Genomic DNA, 21,628 nt, shown 5'->3' with positions numbered 1-21,628 from the left:
GTTTAAAGGGCCGCTGTTTTTATTATCTTGACATGTACTTAACCAGGCGAAAACTTCAGATCTCTTTGATTACGTCATTAAATTAACTGTGCGAGAGGCCACGGAGTCATTCCATTAACCACGTGGGAACACGATCAGGGTAAGAGACATTGTGAGCGCAAAGTGGTGGGTTTGGGCTGGAGCCGGTGGTCGGGATGTGAAGACCGTATGGCAGGTCAAGTCAAAAATTATGCTCGAAAGCGCCTCCACTGCAACGATGGGAGTGATGAAGTCAAGTCACGTGCGTGTACTTGGATTGTTGCATCGCAAACTAAACACGACGGCTTGGAGAGGCCTTTATCCAGCAGTGCACGGATACTGGCTGATGACGATGGCGAGAACCCACGGAGCTGTAATACCTGTGTGTCATTTGAGCTGACGGCAACTCCCCAAGATATGTCTGAATTGTTTCGTCATTTAACCAGATAAGAACCTCAGATATTTCCTTTAATATTCTTGAGTCAAGCAGCAGGGAGCCCGCTGAGTTACACAAGTAATTTGTCCTCTTAAAAAGGACAGGGGGATCATTCAAATCATACATTTACGATGTTGCCTTTATTTTTTCAGATGCAATGGAATCGGCGCTTTAAATGTTTTGAAGCCATTGTTTGAACCAGATGAAATGCAAATTAGCTATTTAATTAAATTAGCTATGAATTAAGTGTTTTGCTAAACCAAGTGGATCCTAAATACGAAGGCTGGTGATCCTTAATGTTTTTAAACCCCAATACTAAAGTGCCCTTGTAGGTTTTCAACTTCAAAAATAAAGACTGAAATAATAAACACAAAGTACGAATCAGAGAAGAATAACACCAACTCATAATTTTAGAAAGTACATGTAATCCGATTTAACTTTACATGGTCCACGCAATGTTGCACAATACATGGCCAAAGCCCACACAGCACGACATATCATTTTGTACACCTTTTAAAATGAACTAAACTCTGGTTTAGTACTGTTTCCAAATTCCTGTTGATAAGCTTACCACAAGGGCAAAAGTAATGCTGTCAACACAAAACAATTCTGTCTAGGATATCCACAACTATCATCTGATGTGACAATCACCGCTGGATATGAGCGATCTTTTGAAAAAATGAAAGCAGAACCGACTCAAAAGGTACATGAGCCGACTAAGTTTGTGTACTGCTTTACATTTTTACAAGAGAATGTTCTCAGAGCAGAACATGTTATTTCTAATAAATTTGAAGCGTAGAGTTATGTTTAAACTGCAAAAAAAACCTGTTACCATTATATACATATATAAACAATTTATATACAAATCACAAACACAATCTTAGTCACAGCTCTGTAACAAATCTGTTACAAGGCTGTTTAGAATTATAGGTTACAGCAGTGTAAGAACATGACTTTTTGAAACTAATTTTGCACATAATTTAAAACATTTCATCGTCTATAATGTATATATCCCTAACATCAATTGAACATTACACACATAACAGGTCAGTTATTAGCCATCAATTTGTCTTTCAGATTTATAATTCAGTACATCGATAAACACAACTCCACTCTTTTGGGATGCAGTAGACCTAGATAATTTAAACAGCACACCGATATTCATATTTTCAAAATCTATGTACATCACCTGGCACATAATTAAAAAGAAAATTTTGTCAACGGTAAAAAATAATATTTACAATGGATAAGTGCTCGACTGTTAATTGTAAGAAAAAGGCAATGAGTACTAAAATAAAAAACTATAAAAATTTAACTTAAAAAAACTCCTGTTGCTATAGTTAGGTTTTACACTTAATTAATTAGACATAAAATCTTTGTATAAAACTTTAATCACAACTGCGTACATCCAATGAGCAGTCAAAAAGTACCTTTATCAAATGTGATAATTCCCTAATCACTATGCTTGTCATTACATCCTATATCCAAATCCTATTTGTGAATGCTTGTTTTTAAAAATTCAATGAAAAAAACAATCCTTTAATCGCAGTGAGGTGAACCGTGCTTACTTTCATTAGTTAAGATTACGACGGAAATTTGAGGCTCCGAGGAAAAATGACCGTGCATACGAAATAAAAAAAGTCACTGAGCTTACGCAGATTACATTCAAATGTTTGTATGTTGCATAAAATTTAAGTACACCATTTTTCTGTCCAGGTAAAGGCCTTACCAGTTACAAAATGCCACAATGATTTGCCCAATGAGCCGCAGATGTTGCCCGTCAACTTGCTCAATAGATTCCCTTAAATGCTCAATACTCCTGCACCATGTGGACACTGGGGAAAAATTCAGGCTGGCACATTGTGCAAAACTTACATGTGGTTATTGTGGGGTGTTTTTTACTCATCCGATGCACATACATCTGTCTGGAGTAGTTCCTAAAAAAGTGTAAGGTTAGTTTACCATATCAGTGATTTACAAGGTCCTGTTTATGGCTTGAGCTATGGCTTAGAAAACGTCTGGTGTTAACATAGTAAATACGTTAATATTATCTTACGCAGAGAAAACCTGAACTTTCATGATGTCAGGTTGTTGACTATAAAGACAAAATTACAAATGAAACTAGTCACCAAATATCACTATTTGTAATTAAGGTGGCAATGCATTGAAAAAAAAAAGTAATAAAAAATCATGGTGACAATCGGAAAGTTTATGTTAACACTGGTTTTTCATTCTTTAAGCTGACTCAACACACACGCTGCCCCCCCTGGCCTCTGCGCTGGAGGCATGAAGTCCTGAAAAGCCATGGATATACATTGGAAGGAGTGAGGTAGTCTGGAGGCTCTAAGTGGTTGGAGAATATATCCCCATCCAAGCACTCTTCAAAGCACGATTTAGCAAAATTGAACGGTGCCCCTGAACTCATCACCAATTTGGCCATTGGTTTACACCTTTGAATTCCAACAAAAGGTGCAACTCTCTGCCCCTTCGCTTGCACATCCTGATAATTAAAAGGGAAGGGTGTTCTACAGAACAGCACGACAAAGCACAGTGTAACACCCTACTGGAGATTGAGACCTTGCCAAAGACTGGGCATGTCGTGCATTACGGCACTCAGGCCCGAGTTTTAAAAACAAAATAGTAGAAACAAAACAATAACACCAGGAAGGAATTAAAGCAAAACTAATTTCAAAACATCTGTAAAAAAAAAAGACAAACATTTGTTCAATATCCCTGCGCTTTCGGCTTCCGGTACTGAGGTGTTGTGGAGTTCCAAGTTGGTGGCACAGTGGTGTTACTACGCCAGGGCCGTCTGCATCTGTGAAAGGGACTTCTTGACACGCAGCGCCGTGAGTCGAGCCGCTGCGTTGTGGTACCAACACTCCTGCATGATCTTGGCCACAATGTGCAGCATCTGCATGAGGGGGAAGGGCGTTTATAAGGAGACGGTGCGTAAGCAATTGCAATAAAAAAATGCGAAAAATGAGCAATGATTGCCGGACAATATTGTCAATAACTAAACTATGTAAAATAGAAGAACAATAAATTCCTTGAAGCACAGTAACTCAATACGTGTGCAAATCCTTGCCAAAGTGAGCCACTGCTGACTCCTGATGAGTTTCCAATTCTGAACATCCACCAAAGTTTAAAAAGAGATGTTGAAGTGTAACACACTTTTAACGGCCCAGGTGCAAAATACTTCCCAAAAGCATTGCTTAATTGTAAATGGTCAAATAATTTGGCATAGTGCAGAAAGCAAGGGGTACAATTTGTCTAAACTTCAAAAGTACATTTTGGATAAAACCGATAAAATCGAAAAAGGCAAATGTTTCAAGATGTCATGACAAATTCACAAACGGTAGATATTAAAGTTTCACCAATTTTGGTATCAAGTAGTACATAACTTGATTATCAACAGTGGCAGGCTGAAGCAGAAGAGAACAGAGGGCAGAGAAATGGGCACCACCACTGACCTTGCAGCTGTGCCAGCGTGTGGGGATGCTGGGACGTAGCTTCTGGTCACACACCACCCTGCGCATCTCTTCCACGGATGGGTCTGATGGCACCACGTCATAGTAGGGCAGCTGGTACTCGTCCAATACTCCTGAAGTGGTAGGGGGTTACAATTATTATAATGCACATTACCATAACTTTGCAGCTGCATATACAATTAACACCAAAGCTCATAAGTCTCATGGCCATATAGAAGTGTCCTGCATGATGATGTTTGGACAATTTTCTCTAAGTGGGAGTTTCACGTGTAGGCAGGAACTGGAGTACCGAGAGAAAAACTCAACTGAGATAGGCAAGTTTGCACAGATGGGTCTATGAGCCCATTGGCTCTGCTGCTATCTACAAGGCCCCTTGCAACAGTGAATTTGTAAGTTTCACAAATCTATGTGACCCACTAACCAACCCTTGCTACCAAAGCACTGGATTACAGGCATACGTCACCACAACCAGTTGAACAATAACTTGGAATCTATACCTACAAAAGCCTTAAGGTAAGCGCGGCTAATAACAGCCTTGCTGTCTAATGCCTAACCGTAAACATGAGGTATGCAATGATTACTTGTGAAAACATAATTCATACGCACACGCTAGATACAATTAATTGTCCGTTTAGGAATCAATTACTTCCACTTCATGTTTACTATTAAATATTCCAGATTCATATCAATATGAATTTTACTTGGACCGCAGTGGCAAAAAAATAGTTTGTGAATCAAATTTTGACAAGTGGGTCGTTACTCCCAATAAATGCAGGCTGTCATTGGCGTAGCGTGCGTTTAGCATGAGCAATGGTATAAAGAATGAAATGGGGCCAACTGGTCCAATTTCCTCCTCGTTTTCATAGCCCAGCGCTTGGTGGGCCCCAGCAAGCACCGGGGGGGGGCCCATGCATTCACACTTCCTGCACACTTGATAGCTACACAAAGGCTCAGAACATTTCCTGTTACCCTCCAACTAGGGGCAACAAGCCGCCCCACCCGTCATACCTCCTTGCGTGCAGCGACGTGCGATCTCCCAGTACACGAGCCCCAACGCGTACATGTCGGCACGCTTGAACGAGTCAAAATGCTTCAGGTTTATGGTGTCATCCAGCACCTCCGGAGCCATGTACCTGAGGGTGCACACGACATGAAAATAACAAACGATAAAAAATGTAAAAATAACAATTCGCCCCAGACTTGGGTTCCATTATAATTAGAATTACACCAGCATGTTTTTGCTGAAATTACAATGGCATGTGATTGTAATTCATTTCGAATGACAATTATAATTGTAGTTCACCCCAGGTCTGCTTCACTCATTCTCAAAAGGCCCAACTGCCCAGAATGCTATTACGATATTTATTTGTTCCAATATACAACTTAAGTATTGGCCTATACCTATTTCAAATAATTTCGATTTAAAGCTTTCGTGACTGCAATGATTCATCTTCTTTGGTTCCTTCGGTAAAGTCACGTAGAATGAGAATAAAATAATAAATTGATAAAATAAAATAACACAATAATATTCTCACGACGTTTCGGCCACAACACAAGCGGCCTTCATCAGGTGAAGGGACGAGACTGTCTGGTAGGACACCGCTGGAGTGAAAGAGCCACGTTCAGATCACGGCCTTTAAGCTGTCTGAGAGGAACAAAGCGCCTTGACAAAGGAATTAGCATATAATTTAGCTAATCATTCAGCCATTTCAATGCTAAATTATATGCTAATTCCTTTGTCAAGGCGCTTTGTTCCTCTCACACAGCTTAAAGGCCGTAATCTGAACGTGGCTCTTTCACTCCAGCGCTGTCCTACCAGACAGTCTCGTCCCTTCACCTGATGAAGGCCGCTTGTGTTGTGGCCGAAACGTCGTGAGAATATTATTGTGTTATTTTATTTTATCAATTTATTATTTTATTCTCATTCTACGTGACTTTACCGAAAGAACCAACGAAGATATTTCAAATAATGTTTACTTCACAGACTGCCAATTTCTCCAATATCAATAATGGGACAGGTCACATTGTTTTGGTGGTTTTGTTTAAATGGGACTGTGGCCCCTCCCTGTTTTGTTGCTTGTCTCACCGTTTTGTGCCAACTCGGTTGTTGGGAGCGATGTCGATGGTGTCAGTGGCCGAGTCGTGGCGCACGGCGAGACCCAGGTCGGCGATAGCGCACGTGCCATTCTTTTTTACCAGGATGTTCTTTGACTTTAGGTCTCGGTGCGCAATGGCCGGTTTGCCTGTCAAGGCACAACACAATAAAGTTACAAACACAAGTTTAATTTATGCACGTGTGTAAATGTAACTGCATCCTGAGACACTCTTAACAATCTCCACATTAACCCAACATATCAACAAAACTTTATTTAGCCAAGCACCAGGAGAATTGTTAACATACTTTGCCAATAGGATCCTGCATGGGTCATTTGACCAGTTGAGTATTTAGCTGGGCAGTGGTGGTGCACTCATGTAATTCAGCAATGTGGATGGAGGCAAGGGTTGATGGATTTAACAAATGCTGTGAAAAAACTCCCTTCCCATGGGCATCGTGATGCCATACCATGGCTTGCCAGAAGATAGTACAGCAAATATGCAGACTCCACCTGTTCTGTCTGTATGGGATAGAATGTTGCCCCCTCACAAGCATTGGTGTTCTCCGGGTGCTCCGGTTTTCTCCCATATGTAAACACTCGTTAATTGACCAATAACATCTTCATATATAAAAGGACCACAGAGATTAGGCAATTGTTGGCGCCGGCTCATCGCGTGGCTGCCTTTCTGCTTGTGTGTGGTTCCTTGCACCTCTCGAATCATTATCCCACAAGAGAAAATAATGTGCGCATTACAAGTTGAAATTATTATTTGTTTGAGAATACCAATGTACTTGGAGAAAACCCAAGGATGTGAAGAGATGACACTATAACTTTCACTCAAATTGGGCAAAAATGTACTAGTACTAAATAATGTATGCACATCAGAAGCCACAAAGGTAGGTGCCTCAGACATTTAATGGTGGCCATCTCTGCACGACACACAAACCCGACCACCACTTTTTAGGATTACAAGTTGTGCAACTTTACATCCAGCCAAATAAACACACCTTTAACCTTATGTTGCACTCCGACAAGAACAGACCATGAATGCGTTCCTTCAGGAGACATTTTACCTTGAGTCCCCACAATCTCCATGTGCAGGTGAGCGAGCCCACTGGCGATGGACAGGGCCATGCGAGCCATGCCCTCCTCCGTCACCGTGTAGCGGTTGAGATAGTCGAAGAGAGAGCCGTGCTCATGGTAGTCCGACACCAGCCACAGCTGGGTCCACGTGCCATTGTCTGAAAAGGAATGCAGGTCCCATCCGTCGCAGCAAGATTAGCTAAGGATGGGGGGAAGCTAAGGTGGCTGTACAGTGTAGACTGTCAGCTAACACAGCAGAGGTCCCGGGTTCAAATCCGTGTTTCAGATACTCATGGTTAAACTAGGTTCTCAAGTGTAGAGAGTTGATGGTCTCAGCCTGGTTACTGAAGACTAGAAAAAAAGCCATTGCTAGAATTGTTTTTTCACTTCATTTGGAGTATCCCAACTTTGTGGACTCAACAGATTGGTTGGAATCTTGTGAGACAAAAACTATATATGCAGGGCATTGTGTACACGGTTTTATTTTGTATATAAGAGACCTATTTAAGACTCTAGTAGAACAATAGTGTCAAAATCGTCAAATGTTTGGAAATCCCCATAAGTATTCCTGTAAGTGGCCAGTGGTGGTGTGATGTTGAACAGCAGTGGAAGATGTGGTGTGATTAAGGAGCGGTGGCAGGGCTATACATGAGTACATTAAGTACATGGGAGACATGGGCACATATGATTAACAAAGACAAATATCCCCCCTTTAGCCTCAACAAATCGTTGGGGGAGATCCAGTTCGCAAGCACCTATGAAGGCCAACACGGCACAGGAGGGGGTGAGTGGCCAGCAGCATGCCCAGCAACTTTTCTCTCCACAGTGTTGATGTTAACACACTGCAACAGGAACTCATTTGATGCAGAGTCGACCTATGGGAGGTCCAGAACCGGTTCAGATAAGTCACCAATCTCTCTCCCCTGACTTGAGATGCTAATTCACTTGAATATCTGCAGAGGTATCTGCAATACGCTAAACCTTAGGCTATACTGAAAATGGGAGTTCTATACATCAGTGTCCAACCAATTACGCAACCATCACTGATGGTTCTGTGCCCAAGCCTATCGATAGAAATTTCAGCCTACTGACGACGATCTAAGTCATTGGTGAAAAATCGCACACCTTACATTTAAGGCCAGTGAGCCACATATTTGTTAGGACTATTCCTGTTGCCAGCTACCCTATTCATATTACTGAAAAATAATTTATTTAAATCGGGTTAAAATATTCTGCTGTAGCAACTGGCAGCTCTGTACTATAAAAGGTGTACAAAAGCTTGCCCTTTGGTCAAATCATCCCACTATGCCATTTAAGTTCTAGATTTACACTCGACTATTTCTAAGGCGAGCATGAGGGACACAAGTGCCTCCATCTCACGGTAATCACAGCAATTGTAATTGGGATTCATGGGGATTAAAGGTTTACGAGGTGGAGAAATATCCAAGGTTTCTGGATGGACGAGGGCATGGCACACCCTTGTTGTCGGCGGCAATGAAGCCCAGGATGTTCTCGTGGCGCAGCATGACGGTCTGGTAGATCTCGGCCTCACGGAACCACGAGCGCTCCTCACGTGACGAGAAGATTTTGACGGCAACATCCTCCCCGCGCCACTTTCCGCGCCACACCTCGCCAAAGCGGCCTTTACCTATGCTCTCCTGCAGCGCCACCGTGCGTGCGATGGTGCGCTGCACCAGCAGTGGCAGGCCTGCACACGGGGGTAAACAGAGTGTTGGTCAATTCCAATTGAGTATTTTGGTATTGCTTTGTGTTGAAGGAAAGTCTAGTTTCTGGGAGGAAAAACCATGAATGCATACAATTAGAGGATACTTGAATTCTACACCGATAACTGGCTGGAAGTGTACTTGCTGTACTGCTTACTCACTGCCCTAGAGAGGGTCAATGCATGGTCCAAAAACATTGCTTTCAAATGTTTGGATTCGTCAAGATAATAAATGCAAAAACCAAACAAAAAAACGCAAAAACAGCAACAATCAGAAAAAAAACTATGATAACAAATATATAAATGACACATTCTCATAATACAAAAGAAAACAGGCAAGAGTCATACAGGGTACGATGAGGTAAATAACAAACCCAGACAACAAGACGAGCAGTACAACAGTGTGGGTCAGGTCATAATGCAACACGACGAATTTAACAGACATAAGCTTCCCCCATCTGCTGAGCCTTCTGGGGTTCAGAGTTAATAGACTTACAGGCACTAAGTACAGAACGGCAAAGATCACCAGTGGCTTAATATACAAGGTAAATAAAGGCGTGAAAACAAAACGGTGCTATTCATTTCAGTGTTTATAAAGGAGGGTCCCAATACAGTTAAGACTGCCTAGGAATTTCCTACGTTAAAGAGTTTTGCACAATAAAAGCATTGTCTTGGAAGTGCCTCATGCTGAATATTGCCAATAAGGAGAAAAGTTGTTCAAAAGATTTAATAACCCAAGGATATTAATAGCAATAATGAAGATTAGGGATTTTTTTTATATATTTACAAGTGACTATTCATTTCAAAACGTGATAGAGGTAATAATGTAGACGTTAGATACTTAATGTTTTCTTTAACAACAGCCATTCTACTGATCGGTACGATATGTAACTGTGATGCAGTATCAGGATCGCCCAATACTGCAGTGCTACGCAGAAACATCAAGGACATGATTCGTTCGTTATATAACGATTCATAGAATAAAATGTATTCTTATAATCATATTACTTGCATCAGATCATGCATGTAAAATGCATTTGAGTCGTACAAACATGATGCATTTGGTTTTTTTCTTAGAACAGTGGACAAATGAGGCAGAAGAAATACGGGTGTGGAGACAAAACAGCACAAGAAAAAAACTGACAGAATGAGACAACAACAAATGGGAGAGAGCACACAATAGAAACGAGGGACTACACAAATTATTGCAAACACACATTTCAAATTAAACAAGATAAAAAGACAGTACAAACAAGAAAAACACAACTATTCTTGAACAGAACTGTGACCTCCCAATCATGGCAATGCACTGAATCGCAAAGGGTGGGGATGGGGTAAATCATTATTTACCAAATGGACATGTCATGATCCATAAACTCATCCATTTAATTGCTTCTCATAATGGTAATTAATGCATACACCATATGTGAAAGTCAATCATGTTTTTTTGCCAATTAAAAATAAGTTAACTATGCATTTAGAGATGATGGAGTGAAAACTGGACGACGACAGAAGTAGCAATAAAATGAGATTGTAAAATGAGACAAATTATACATTGAGTTACACTGAGACCCTAAATAAAATCGGCAGGGGATCAGAATGGAGGCTGAATCCTTACATGCCAAATGCCACTGTGGTCAGGGTGAAACAAAACAGTTTCTGAATGCAACAGTCAATCAAACACCGTTTAACAAACTCCACCAACCTGAGCCCGAGCCAGAGGTGGTCATCTCATAGAGCAGATCTTTGATGGAGGCCCCATCGGGGATGAAGGAGTCCTCGCGGTAGGGCTCGGCATCAAACTCGGGCACGGGATGGTGGCGGTGACGGTGCAGCGAGCGGCGATGGCACAGGAAGGCGATGAGTGCCACGACCAACAGCACGGTCGGCACCAGAACGACCACTGCCAGCTCCAGGGAACTCATCGGGCGCTCATCTGCAGGGAGTGTCAATTTAACAAGACGATCACACATTTTATATCTTGTATAGATGGGGCACCGTGGTGGAGAGATGTTAACTCCCTCGGCTGGTATGCAGGAGGTCGTCGGTCCGATCCCGCCCCTGACGATGCCTATATATTTGCTGTTTGCGTATTCTCCCCATGGTCGCGTGCATTTTTCTCCGGGTCCTCCGTTTTTTTCCCTCCACATTTATAAACATGCGTTGAGAGTATTTTGCTGCTATACATCTCTACATAAGCCACTTGGTCGATCTTTCATTTGTGCCCAGGTCGCTTCTGAAAAAGAGCTCTATAGCTCAGTGAACCTTACCTGATAAAATAAAAAAAAAAGTTTATAAAACAGTAGTTAATTTTCGAGGGGCTTAGTCCAAGGCCATTTACAACAATTATCAAATCGTGCATATGATAGTGGTTAAAATAAAGAGTGGGGGTGTAGTTACGGTGACTGTTAGGACAGGTGGGAGTGCTTAAGGAGGGGCTGGGGTAGGCCTGGCTGTAGCTGGGGGGCAGGGAGTAGCAGTAGGATGGGCACAACTAATTACTACCACTCTACGATAGATTGTTTTTAAACATCAACACATCATACTACGACTATTGATTTTAATCATAGATATGTTATCATTCTGCTTATAATTCAATAACCAAAAGCAGTACTACGATGAGCAACACACACACACACAAACAACCTCCAAACTATTCCACTTAAAAAAAAGGGATTATTTTTTAGAGAACAAGGCCTGGAGAGTGGATCAAAATGTTTAATGGGGAGAGCTCAAAACCTCTTGTCATCTGCAAAGGATGAGATATGGAACAGAGACAAAGTAAACAAACATGCTTGTTTGGACAAGGAAAAGAGATTGGAAACTGCACTCGTTCGTCAATAATTTATTGCAGTCAATGGATGACAACTGCAGGCATGGTCGAGGTAGAAGGCACTCAAGGCACAACCAACACTAATCTTTGGAAATTTGACATCTGCTCAAATAACACAATGCCAAGGCATTTTTCCTCTGCTTTGTGATACCTAATAGGCCGTTGTTTATCCAGTAAAGCCTCATTGAACTGCAGTTCTTTCGGGAAAGCTAACCTAAAATATCTGGGCTATTCCTTATTAAGGATTTTGGCCAAACGCTTTTTAGTTAACCAAGACCAAAAGACAGTGGCATGTTGTAAGCTAATAGCTTGACAATAAGGTGTCAACTGCAAAAGCTGAGCGATTATATCAAAAGCAAGAAAGCAATAGCAGTGTGTGATGGTATCGATGACATTGACCAAGATTACATTTCGATTTGAAGCTTTCGTGACTGCAAGGATTCATCTTCTTTGGTCCTTTCGGTAAAGTCACGTAGAATGAGAATAAACTAAGACAATAAAATTCTCACGACCTTTCAGCCACAACACAAGTAGCCTTTTTCAGGTGAAAGCTCTGTCATCCCGACAGTTCTGTTCTTTCACCTGAAAAAGGCTACTTGCGTTGTGGCCGAAACGTCGTGAGAATTTCATTGTCTTATTTTATTATTTTATTCTCAATCTACGTGACTTTACCGAAAGAACCAAAGAAGATTGACCAAGATTCCTTGACATTAATATATTTCAAGAATCGTTTTCCTTTGATTTACGCTCCCTTTGATGGTTGTGCATTGGCTGATGTCATTCAATGATAATATTTATCATTCGTTTGGGGCAGTGAAACCCATCAGCAGATTCAAATAATGAATCTAAAATTAATAAACGCTCTAAGTTTTCCACAACATTACTTTTCACATTGAACAATTTATAGGTAAGATTCCAAAACTGATTATGCATCTCAATTGGCTTTCACATGCTATTGAGTAACAGGCTAATTGCAGTTGCTTTATGTTATTAACTTCAATTAGAAACACAGGCCAAGCACTTTTGCTAATGAAGGAGGCACAGATTTTTGAGGGGGGTGGGGGGGGTGGAAGATGTAGTGAGCAAGTGTTACACAACGATGGAAGCAAAGGAAGATAATTACTCTTCAGGCTGTGACACATGGGACACATTAAGTGAACTTTCATTATTAAAACTAGGCAGTTGGGCTTTGACATTAATTTGGATGTTGGCTCCGGGAAATACAGTTAATTGAACATGTGATATATATTCATTTATGGGTGTGCATTATTAGCGACTTAATTAAATGGAGGAAGAAAAAAATTGAGGGAAAAAAGTTTTTCATTCCAATAGCCGCTGACCTGGGTAAAACATGCACTTCGTTTCTCAACCTATAACACCAGCTCTTAAACTGTTTTGCTATACAATAGCTCCAATACCCAAGGCTGAAGATGGCTGAAATCAATATAAGGTTTCATTTGGTGACCGGTTTAATTCCATCAAGTCACTACACACGTGAAACTAATTTAAACCTCAGAAAAATATATTACACATTGCACTGTGTAATAAAATAAAGACTTCACCTCTCCCCTTAAAAAAAAATTTTTATCTTTAAGTCAGCTTACGGGCTTTACAGACCTATATTTTGAAGCAAAAGAATAAAAAACATTTGAGAATTTGTCCAGACTCCAACACAGGATTTTAATGCTCACTTGGTGCAGTCACACAGAGACTTGTGCATTACCTATCCAAAACTCTAACAAAACCCTGCTTGATGATGCTCACCTACAGTGCAATATTCTGTACTTCTCTCGATTGTTCACCACTTCCTATCAAAGGCCCATTGCCTGTACTTAGCAACTAAAATGAAATAATATCTACAACAACCGCCATTCGCCACAAAGCGGCGGTGATGTCACCACAGCGCATGTGCCAGGCTATGTGCACTTTAAGGCCGCGTAAAGTATCGAACGCACGCTGGCAGGTCACGTGAAAGACCCAGGTGCCATCGGTAGACTGACAGATGACTGGCTGAAACAATACCTACACACAAACACACCAAATCATGGAGCCACCCACCTGGCTGTTTTCCTGCTTCGTTATTATGCACCGGATCCAGCGAGAGCGTTTTGTTGTTGCACAGGTCCTGCGAACAGCACTGCACCTTGAACCGCGACTGGGAGCCCACGGAGTCGACGCACAGGAAGGGCCGCTCTGGCGGCTGCAGGCTCTCTGTCGTCAAGCACTTGCGGTCGTTGGTGACATGACCGTCCTTATTACGCACGGCGATCACCTGGCACATGCCATTCGTCTCGCAGATGTAGTTGCTGCTGGCGCAGGTCTTGCAGGCGCAGCGCAGGGCTGTGAGGAGGGGGTTATGTGGGAGAGAGCCGGGCACGGTTTGATAGTGAATCTCGCGGTGTGTACACGCCATCACCTGCAGCCGACATCATGGAAATTTCACCATTTTTCTAAAATATGCAACAACTCCATTTGCATTAGCACCATGAAATTGTATATACAAAACGGTTGTAATATTAAAACGTTACTTAAATATTAACCTGCTTGAAGATAGCATAAACGTATTTTTAAAAATGTCCACCCTTGTCAATATACAGTATATCCTGTAATATTAAAGGTAGTGTAGGCATGGGTTGACAAATGAGCCACACATTGTGAAACAAACTGAGAATTATTTTATTTTCAAGAGAATTTTCCCGGAAGTGCAAATGACTCAACGTGTTTGTGCGAGTCAAGCTAGCCCGCACTTAATGCTAAAAAGCCTCCGTTAACCCAAAAACAACATCGAGACAAACACTTTCTGGTGTTGGAAAGTGGTCTCCCCAGCAGGTGGTCACAACTCATGCCCAGAAACAACTTTTCCTCCCTAAATATTTAAGTCCTGACAGGGCAGAAGACTTTAATAAGAGGTGTCCTTTAGTATCCACTTTAAAAGCTGTGTGTCATCCATAACACACACCCCTCCAAGAGCGCCTGCCAAAATTAACTGCAGCTGCCACAGCACTCGGTTAAGAAGTGGGGGGGGGGGGGATGTAGCACTGTGCGATTGCAGACCTGTGGGCATGTTTGCTAAGTGCCAACTAACCAGACGGCCTGTATTTCATCCGCCAAAGCATTGGCTCCACCAAAACGCGACAGAGGAATGAACCCATCGAGTCCAATGGCCAAGTCAATCGATAAAAAATGGACTGTTAACAACGCTCAGTGGTGTGTGTGTGTTAATAAGCAGTGATCAGCCTTGGACCCCTAATACGTTATGCCAACAGGAAAGAAAACACACACTTAAGCAATCTTGAGTTTCCGATGTCAAATATGAAAACAGAAAACTTTGTATTGTACTTGCCCGTGTCCATAGTTAAGGAAAAGCAAATGCAACGTTATTAACTTGTGTCACAGTCAGGGATGGTTCATACAATTTTTCCATTGCGATTTAATAATTATAATAAACGAAAATGTCTAAAAACCTGAACACACTACATTCCACGGCAGACTGTGTATTTAACAGGAATTAAGCTGTAGTTTTAAAAACGATATTGAAATGGATTTCACAATATGGACCAAGCTCGTTTCTGCATCATTAATGTACTGAAAAGAAAACGATTCAACCTCTCACTTCTTTGTCCCTACTGTAATTTGTTTTCTAAAATTACGACAGTGAATTGTTTAGACCCTGTGGCATGAGAACAGATTAATTCATAAATATATAAAACCATAAAAACAACCGACTGCTCAGGGTCAAACGTGGGTCATGTAGCTCAACAAGTGTTATGAAAAGTGAAGTAAAAAAATGTATGAAAACATTGATAGTGCCAGTGAAAGCAAGTCATTGCACAGTAATTATAAACAATGGAGTACCAAAAATTATTCACACCATTTTCTTTTCTCTTTTGTGTATTATTTTGTCTCCATTATGTATTCGTTTGTACCGTGTATTAAATATTCTTTCACCCTGTATTATTCTCCAAGTCCAACTGGCTTATGTAGCTAAAATGGTAAAAAAAGAAGATAGTGGTTAGGATGAATCATCAATCTACTGAAGGCTTTGCCAATTAACTCAGCAGGATATAACTAATTATAAAGTGCCTCAAAGAATTGAAATCCATTAGCGCATTTAGTTTAAATAAGCAGGAAGTAATTATTTAGGCATCTTCAGAATGGTCTGTTGTGGTCAAAAATGGACCTGCAATTGATCAATTCAAAAACTGGATCGGGTGGCTAAAAAAACGTGATGCCATCATGCTGGATACTGTAACACCAAAAATCCCTGACCTACTCAAGAGGCTCGCATAATTAAACTGACAATTTCAATTGATCGCAAGCCAGTGAAATGTGCTTTTCAGTGCGTCTTTACTGCCATTGTTGAATATCTGGGCAATAACATTACGTTGAGTGGCTGTGCTGTGTTGGCTTAGTCCATTACCGGATCAACCGTAGAAGTTACGCAACAACAAGCCATCACACTATACGTCCAAGCACATAAACCATTAACCAACCAAAATGGGCTGGAAATTCCCAGACATGTGGCTTGACCTGGCTTACCACACCACAGGTTTCCATTTCAACCAATCTACAGAACTCACACGTAAATTGGGCCCTGTGCACTGGGCTATTTGTGTGTAGACTGGTAGCCATTTAAAGATTTTACTTTGTTGATCCCTCAGGCGTGCTGTTTGCGAATCAATGATTTCATCAGTCGATTTCAGCACACAAAATGCATTTGCAGTCCACACGTGTAGCAATGAAACTGGCTAGATTTTGCACACAATGCATCAAGAGTTTCTCTAAAGGTTAATGTTAAATAGTAGAAGAAATAATTTAAATATGCTCACGTACGCGCAACAAAAGCACACGGGTAAATTTGGAGAAGGCTAATTCTGTGCTTCACGTGGTGAACCTCAGCCCAGACAAACACAAAGTATTATTAACCATCGAGTCAAACCCGTCATCTCCAATCCTCATCCGAAACTATCATTTCAATCCAATAACCCTTCTGAGCGACTACTTTCTTAATGAGCTTCATTAATTAGCAGGGGGTGGTTTGTAATGAATACCTTAATCTTAATAACTCTAATGGTGAAATGTGAGCTTATACGGGTTCTTCAAAGAAATGATAAGTCAATGTTTTTTTGTCGTCCAATGCTAAATCTCTCTTTCTCACACTTCACAGGTGATAATGTAATGACAAATATTTGCACAGCAATTGTGCTTGAACGAAGCCGAACACGTCAGATTCGGTCACCAGGGTGGTTTAATGTTAACGTGACTCCCCCCCTGCTAAAACGTGACCACAGGGGTAATAGGCTATTAAAGCTTGCGACAGTCGTTTTGCGCAGCTAACGTTGCCAAAACCAAATATTTGTCAAATTAACAAAAGAAAAAAAGTAAATACCTCACCACTTTAGTTTGCTAGGAACAAACACAATCTCGGCGCTGGCACCAACACTCTTGCAAGACAATATTGGGCAGAAGTAATTCTGCAAGCTTAATCCCTTTAAAATGCCAGTTAAAACATTAAGCAATTAAGGTATATATCGCACACATACCTCTAGGGAAATGGAGCCTGTAGCATTCATAATACAGACCCTATCACACACTGTATTGTCAAAACACTGGAGTTTTTTTTTCAATTAGCAGATTCCCATAACTGTTACACGGATGGAAAATACTAACATTTGATCAATTATAACCTTGAGGTTTTAAATTCAATATTGCATTTGTGATTTAGCTGCATTATCTCATTATATATGGTGTAATGATAGAAGGCGTACTTAATATCTCGTCTCTAATGGTTTACACGTGTCATTGTTTCTGGAGTCTGCACAAGACAAAGCATTGCGTGGTTCGAAAGTGTTTACTTAGTTAAAATTGCTAAAGCGCATTTTTAAGAAATCGATTATTGGACTGTCTTTAAACACCTCGGTGTCCAATTGTATAAAACACATGAAGGAAACATGTCACTTACCTGGCAACTAGTTTACATCGGAAGCCCAGGCAAATGTTGCACTTAAATAGGTTTACGCAGTCTTGTTTAATGGGCTCTGACCTGTTGTCATACAATTTAAATACTCTTCCTACGCAAATCTCAATCGCCTCAAATACGGAACAGTCGTGCGATATATTGTTTTCCTCGTTTTCGTGGGTTTGTTCCCACACTAAAAAAAAACTTTAAATATAAATTGGCCAAATGTAAGTGTCGCAGAACACCACCCGCATGAGTTTTGAAACTCAACGAGGCGTTCCTTGAGAAACCATCGCTATATAACAGTGACATCCTTCAAATGGCAAAAAACGCTCATTATTAAAAGGCCTTTCGACCACGGAGTATAAAAGGTTAGAAGCAACCTACTTGCTCTGCTGCATACTCATGCACGTACTTTTCTGAATCTGAACAAATCACACAATCACACCGTGCAAAAGATAAATTTAATTCTAATTTAAGCAAACTCCGAATACCATTTTTTTTGCTTTTACTATTTGTTCATTACCGTTTAACAATCGAACCCGTGGGGGTTGGCCTCGCACATTCATCGAGCACGCAACAACGCCCGCGGATCGCCGACAGTTGACGATACGCGCACGCCTGCAACAACAACAACAAAACCTACGCTACGCCAAGCAACGAAATAACTTTTAATGAGAGTTAACGACGTTCGACTCTGGCCGGACAACAAACACGGACGAAACTACTACGGTGGGCACAGTATATATAAAAAAAATCACTGGCGTGAGACAATCGAGGCCTTGTGAGGGGAACGCGGGACTCTTCGAAGCGCACACGGCGGGGTTGTGCATCCATTAAGACGGCAAATAAACTCACGCAAGCCAACACCCCCCCCCCCCCCCCATCAGCGACGCTTGCTTAGTCGGTTCGCAAGGCCACCGAAAACACACGAGTGCGGTGATCCACGAAGGCAGCAGCCTACGTTCTCTTCACCACTTCTGAATAACAAAAAAAACTATAAAAAAATAACAACGGTCGCCATTTTAGGCCCCCCCCTCCCCGTACGTGTCCGGGCGCCGCCTCTCGAAATCCTAGTCCGCATAGGCGATCGCGCCCACCGGGGCCGCGCACCATTGGCCAACGCCCGCACAACGTGACGCTCGACCGGCTCGCCGATTGGCCGCGCGGACATTCCTCTGCCTGTCCGCGCTACGCGTTGCAAAAGGCGGCCCGCGGCTCGCCCGAGTTGTTTTCCCCCCGCCCGCCCGCAGCAGCCGCCGCCGCCGCCAACGCCGCCGCCGGTCCGGGGCTAGAGAAGATCGTCAAACTTTATGACGACGACTGTGGGTTTTTTTGGGGTTTAATCCCTGCACCACCACCACCTCGTCGGTCGCGAGAATTTGCTCACCAAGCGCCGCAGGGTAGAAGAGGAGGAGGGTGGCGGCGAGGGCGAGCAGCGTCGGCAGGCGAGCCATGGCCGTGGACGACGTTCGGCTTCTCTCCCCCTCATCAGCGGCGTCAGCTGAAGGGCGGGGCGGCGGCGGCGGCGGAGGGGGAGCCGCGGCCACGACGATTTTAATTCCTTAGCGCGGATACGCCGGTTCACGCCCACCCCGGCGTCTGATTGGCCGTCGCTTCACCCGAGAGCCAATGGAAGGCGTTCTCGTCCCGCGGGTTCCGAGGGCTCCACCAATTGCATTTGGCGAACGTCGCCCCCCGTGCTGATGTGCAGTGGGATTTGCTGCGCCGCTGTGTGTCACTATTGTTGTCTTAAATGGTTGTTATTGTCAGGCGGCGGGGGTGGGGTGGGTGGTTTAAGTGTTTATTTTTTCTTGACTTTAAGCTTTCGTGCCTGCAGGAATTAATATTCTTTGGGTCTTTCGGTTTACGTCACGTAGGTAGGTTCAAAGAAAATAACAAAGAAAAATCTACGACGTTTCGATCGCAACGCAAGCGATGTCGACCGAAAGAAGACGTTTATGTTGTTTTTCCACGTCTTCTGTTTGACGAGGAAAACAAACAAAAATTACGCAGTCGTGCTTTTTGTTCCCTATCTCTCTCGCTCTCCGTAAGCAATCTGTGAATGCCGCGTAACGTTTCCACGCGAAATGGGCACGCAGTGATGTGACGGGCATCCAGCAGTGGATGGAACCTGCTGTTGATTCTGCCGAACAACAACAACACGACACAACAAACTTGGGCGCTACATTCTCTCCTCCCCCCCCCCCCCGGCTTGCTTATTGAAATCGGTGCCACTTAAAGGGAAATAATAGATAACGACGTTTCGATCGCAACGCAAGCAATCGTCATCAGGTGGAACACGGCGCAGCAAATCCCACTTAGACATCAGCACGGGTTGGGGGTGGGGAGGGCAATGTTCGCCAATTCCAGTGTTGCGATCGAAACGTCGTGGTCTATTATTATTGTTCCTACCTACGTGACTTTACCGAAAGAAAACAAAGAGTTTGGATTCCTGCCAGAGTATACAAAAGCTTCAAATCATGATTAAAGGGACATTTTCCACTGATCTTTAATTCGACGCTTACCGCATTCGGTAATTAAATAAGCGGACGACATTGGCACACGAATTCTCCACAACCATTCCCTTGAAGTTATAATATTTCGGCACCTGTGTTATTCACTGTATATTAAATGTGTTCCCGTGTCTCACAACGATTTCCGCTATTGTGTCAGTGGACTTTAGATGTTCTCATAATTGTTCCCTGAAACTAAATGTTATTGTATCTGTCCCGAAGTGTCTCAGTAATAATTCCATTTGTTCGAATAAAATTAAATGCATGAGAAATTGTCACTGCGGAATTATGGTGAATTAGTAACGCCGAGATCACCTGTGCAGATTCGGAGGCTGGCTCTTTGCAAAATGTATTTTAGGTGTGAGTCATCTCAGCACGAAGGACGTCAAATATGGACCTATGCGTGGTCTTTTTGTCTGTAAAAGCCCCCCCCCCCCCCTGGTCAAAATTCTCTCAACGTAACAGGTTCTCCTCCGATGTTCCCACGGTCTTGAACTCACTTCCACAGCCACCCGTTCTGTCGACCCCTTTTTGCCCCTCTGTTCAAGTCCAAGTTAAAGACCTTCACTTTTTTTTGTTACCTCTGCCTTGTGACTGGTTGCCTCTGAAATAAATATGCTTCGTGTTTCTATACAGCGTTCTGACGTGTGCTTTTTGTGCGTAGTTTGATGTGCTTACCCCCGCACCTCCGATGAGCACGGTTGGCTTTGTATGGTGCGAAAAAAGTTCAACGTACATCCATACACGTGCATGCATTTTAGATACTATAACAGGTCCCTGCAGGGTGGGCTGGTAGGAACATTGGAATTTTGCGCAATTTTATTTTTACACCCCAACAGCACGAGATTTCACTTCGTTAAAGTATTGAAAGGGGACGGAGGGACGGACACATTAATCTATTGCAGGCTGGTACACTCAGTTTACAACTTCGTTCCTACCAGTATAAACCCGCACTGTATATCATTGTTGGCCACACCACACCGTAATATTATCTGCTAGCCTGAGTAGGTGTTCTCTGATAGCAGAGGTTTTAAAGTCTTAAAGATTGAACATGCAAAATATTTGTATTACAGTGATACCTTGCAAGGGTTGTCATTAGTAATCTTTATCATATTTGTCAAGTGCTATAGCTCGAAAACACAAATGCATGTATGTATATGTAAACTTGCTGTACTGTATTTTAAACAAAATAAACTGGGGCCAATAATGCCAGGAATTAATTGCATACTATCACGGTGATACAATAATTATAATTACACTGTAATCTAATACGTGTCTTTACTTAAAGCTTTCGTGACTGCAGGAATTCATATTCTTTGGGTATTTCGGTCAAGTAACATAGATAGGTGAAAGATCACAACACAAGCGATCCTGATGACGATCGCTTGTGTTGTGATCGCAACGTCGTAGATTTTTGTTATTTTCTTTCAACCTATCTACGTGACTTTACTGAAAGACCCAAAGAATATGATT

The 21,628-nt window shown here is 42.2% G+C and overlaps 1 protein-coding gene across 2 annotated transcripts; it reads right to left on the bottom strand.

Annotated features, from left to right (window-relative positions):
- Window positions 1-862: 862 nt before the first annotated feature.
- Window positions 863-19,180, bottom strand: LOC116948696 (TGF-beta receptor type-1-like). Of its 2 annotated transcripts, none has more exons than XM_032965664.2 (9): window positions 19,030-19,180; window positions 13,739-14,020; window positions 10,553-10,783; window positions 8,602-8,832; window positions 7,115-7,282; window positions 6,032-6,188; window positions 4,954-5,078; window positions 3,928-4,058; window positions 863-3,368 (listed from the first exon to the last, which is right to left on the bottom strand). In XM_032965664.2, the coding sequence occupies exons 1-9, from the start codon at window positions 19,094-19,096 to the stop codon at window positions 3,252-3,254; spliced, it is 1,509 nt and encodes a 502-aa protein (XP_032821555.1). In that variant the 5' UTR covers window positions 19,097-19,180; the 3' UTR covers window positions 863-3,251. The 2 variants fall into 2 exon arrangements, with proteins under 2 accessions (XP_032821555.1, XP_032821556.1); XM_032965665.2 differs by lacking the exon at window positions 19,030-19,180 and adding an exon at window positions 18,166-18,676.
- Window positions 19,181-21,628: the final 2,448 nt, after the last annotated feature.

The sequence above is a fragment of the Petromyzon marinus genome, chromosome 34, assembly GCF_048934315.1.
Source record: "Petromyzon marinus isolate PM22_M1 ecotype Great Lakes invasive population chromosome 34, UKy_Petmar_22M1.pri1.0, whole genome shotgun sequence".
NCBI lineage: Eukaryota > Metazoa > Chordata > Hyperoartia > Petromyzontiformes > Petromyzontidae > Petromyzon > Petromyzon marinus.
This window is presented reverse-complemented; position numbering and strand designations above follow the sequence as displayed.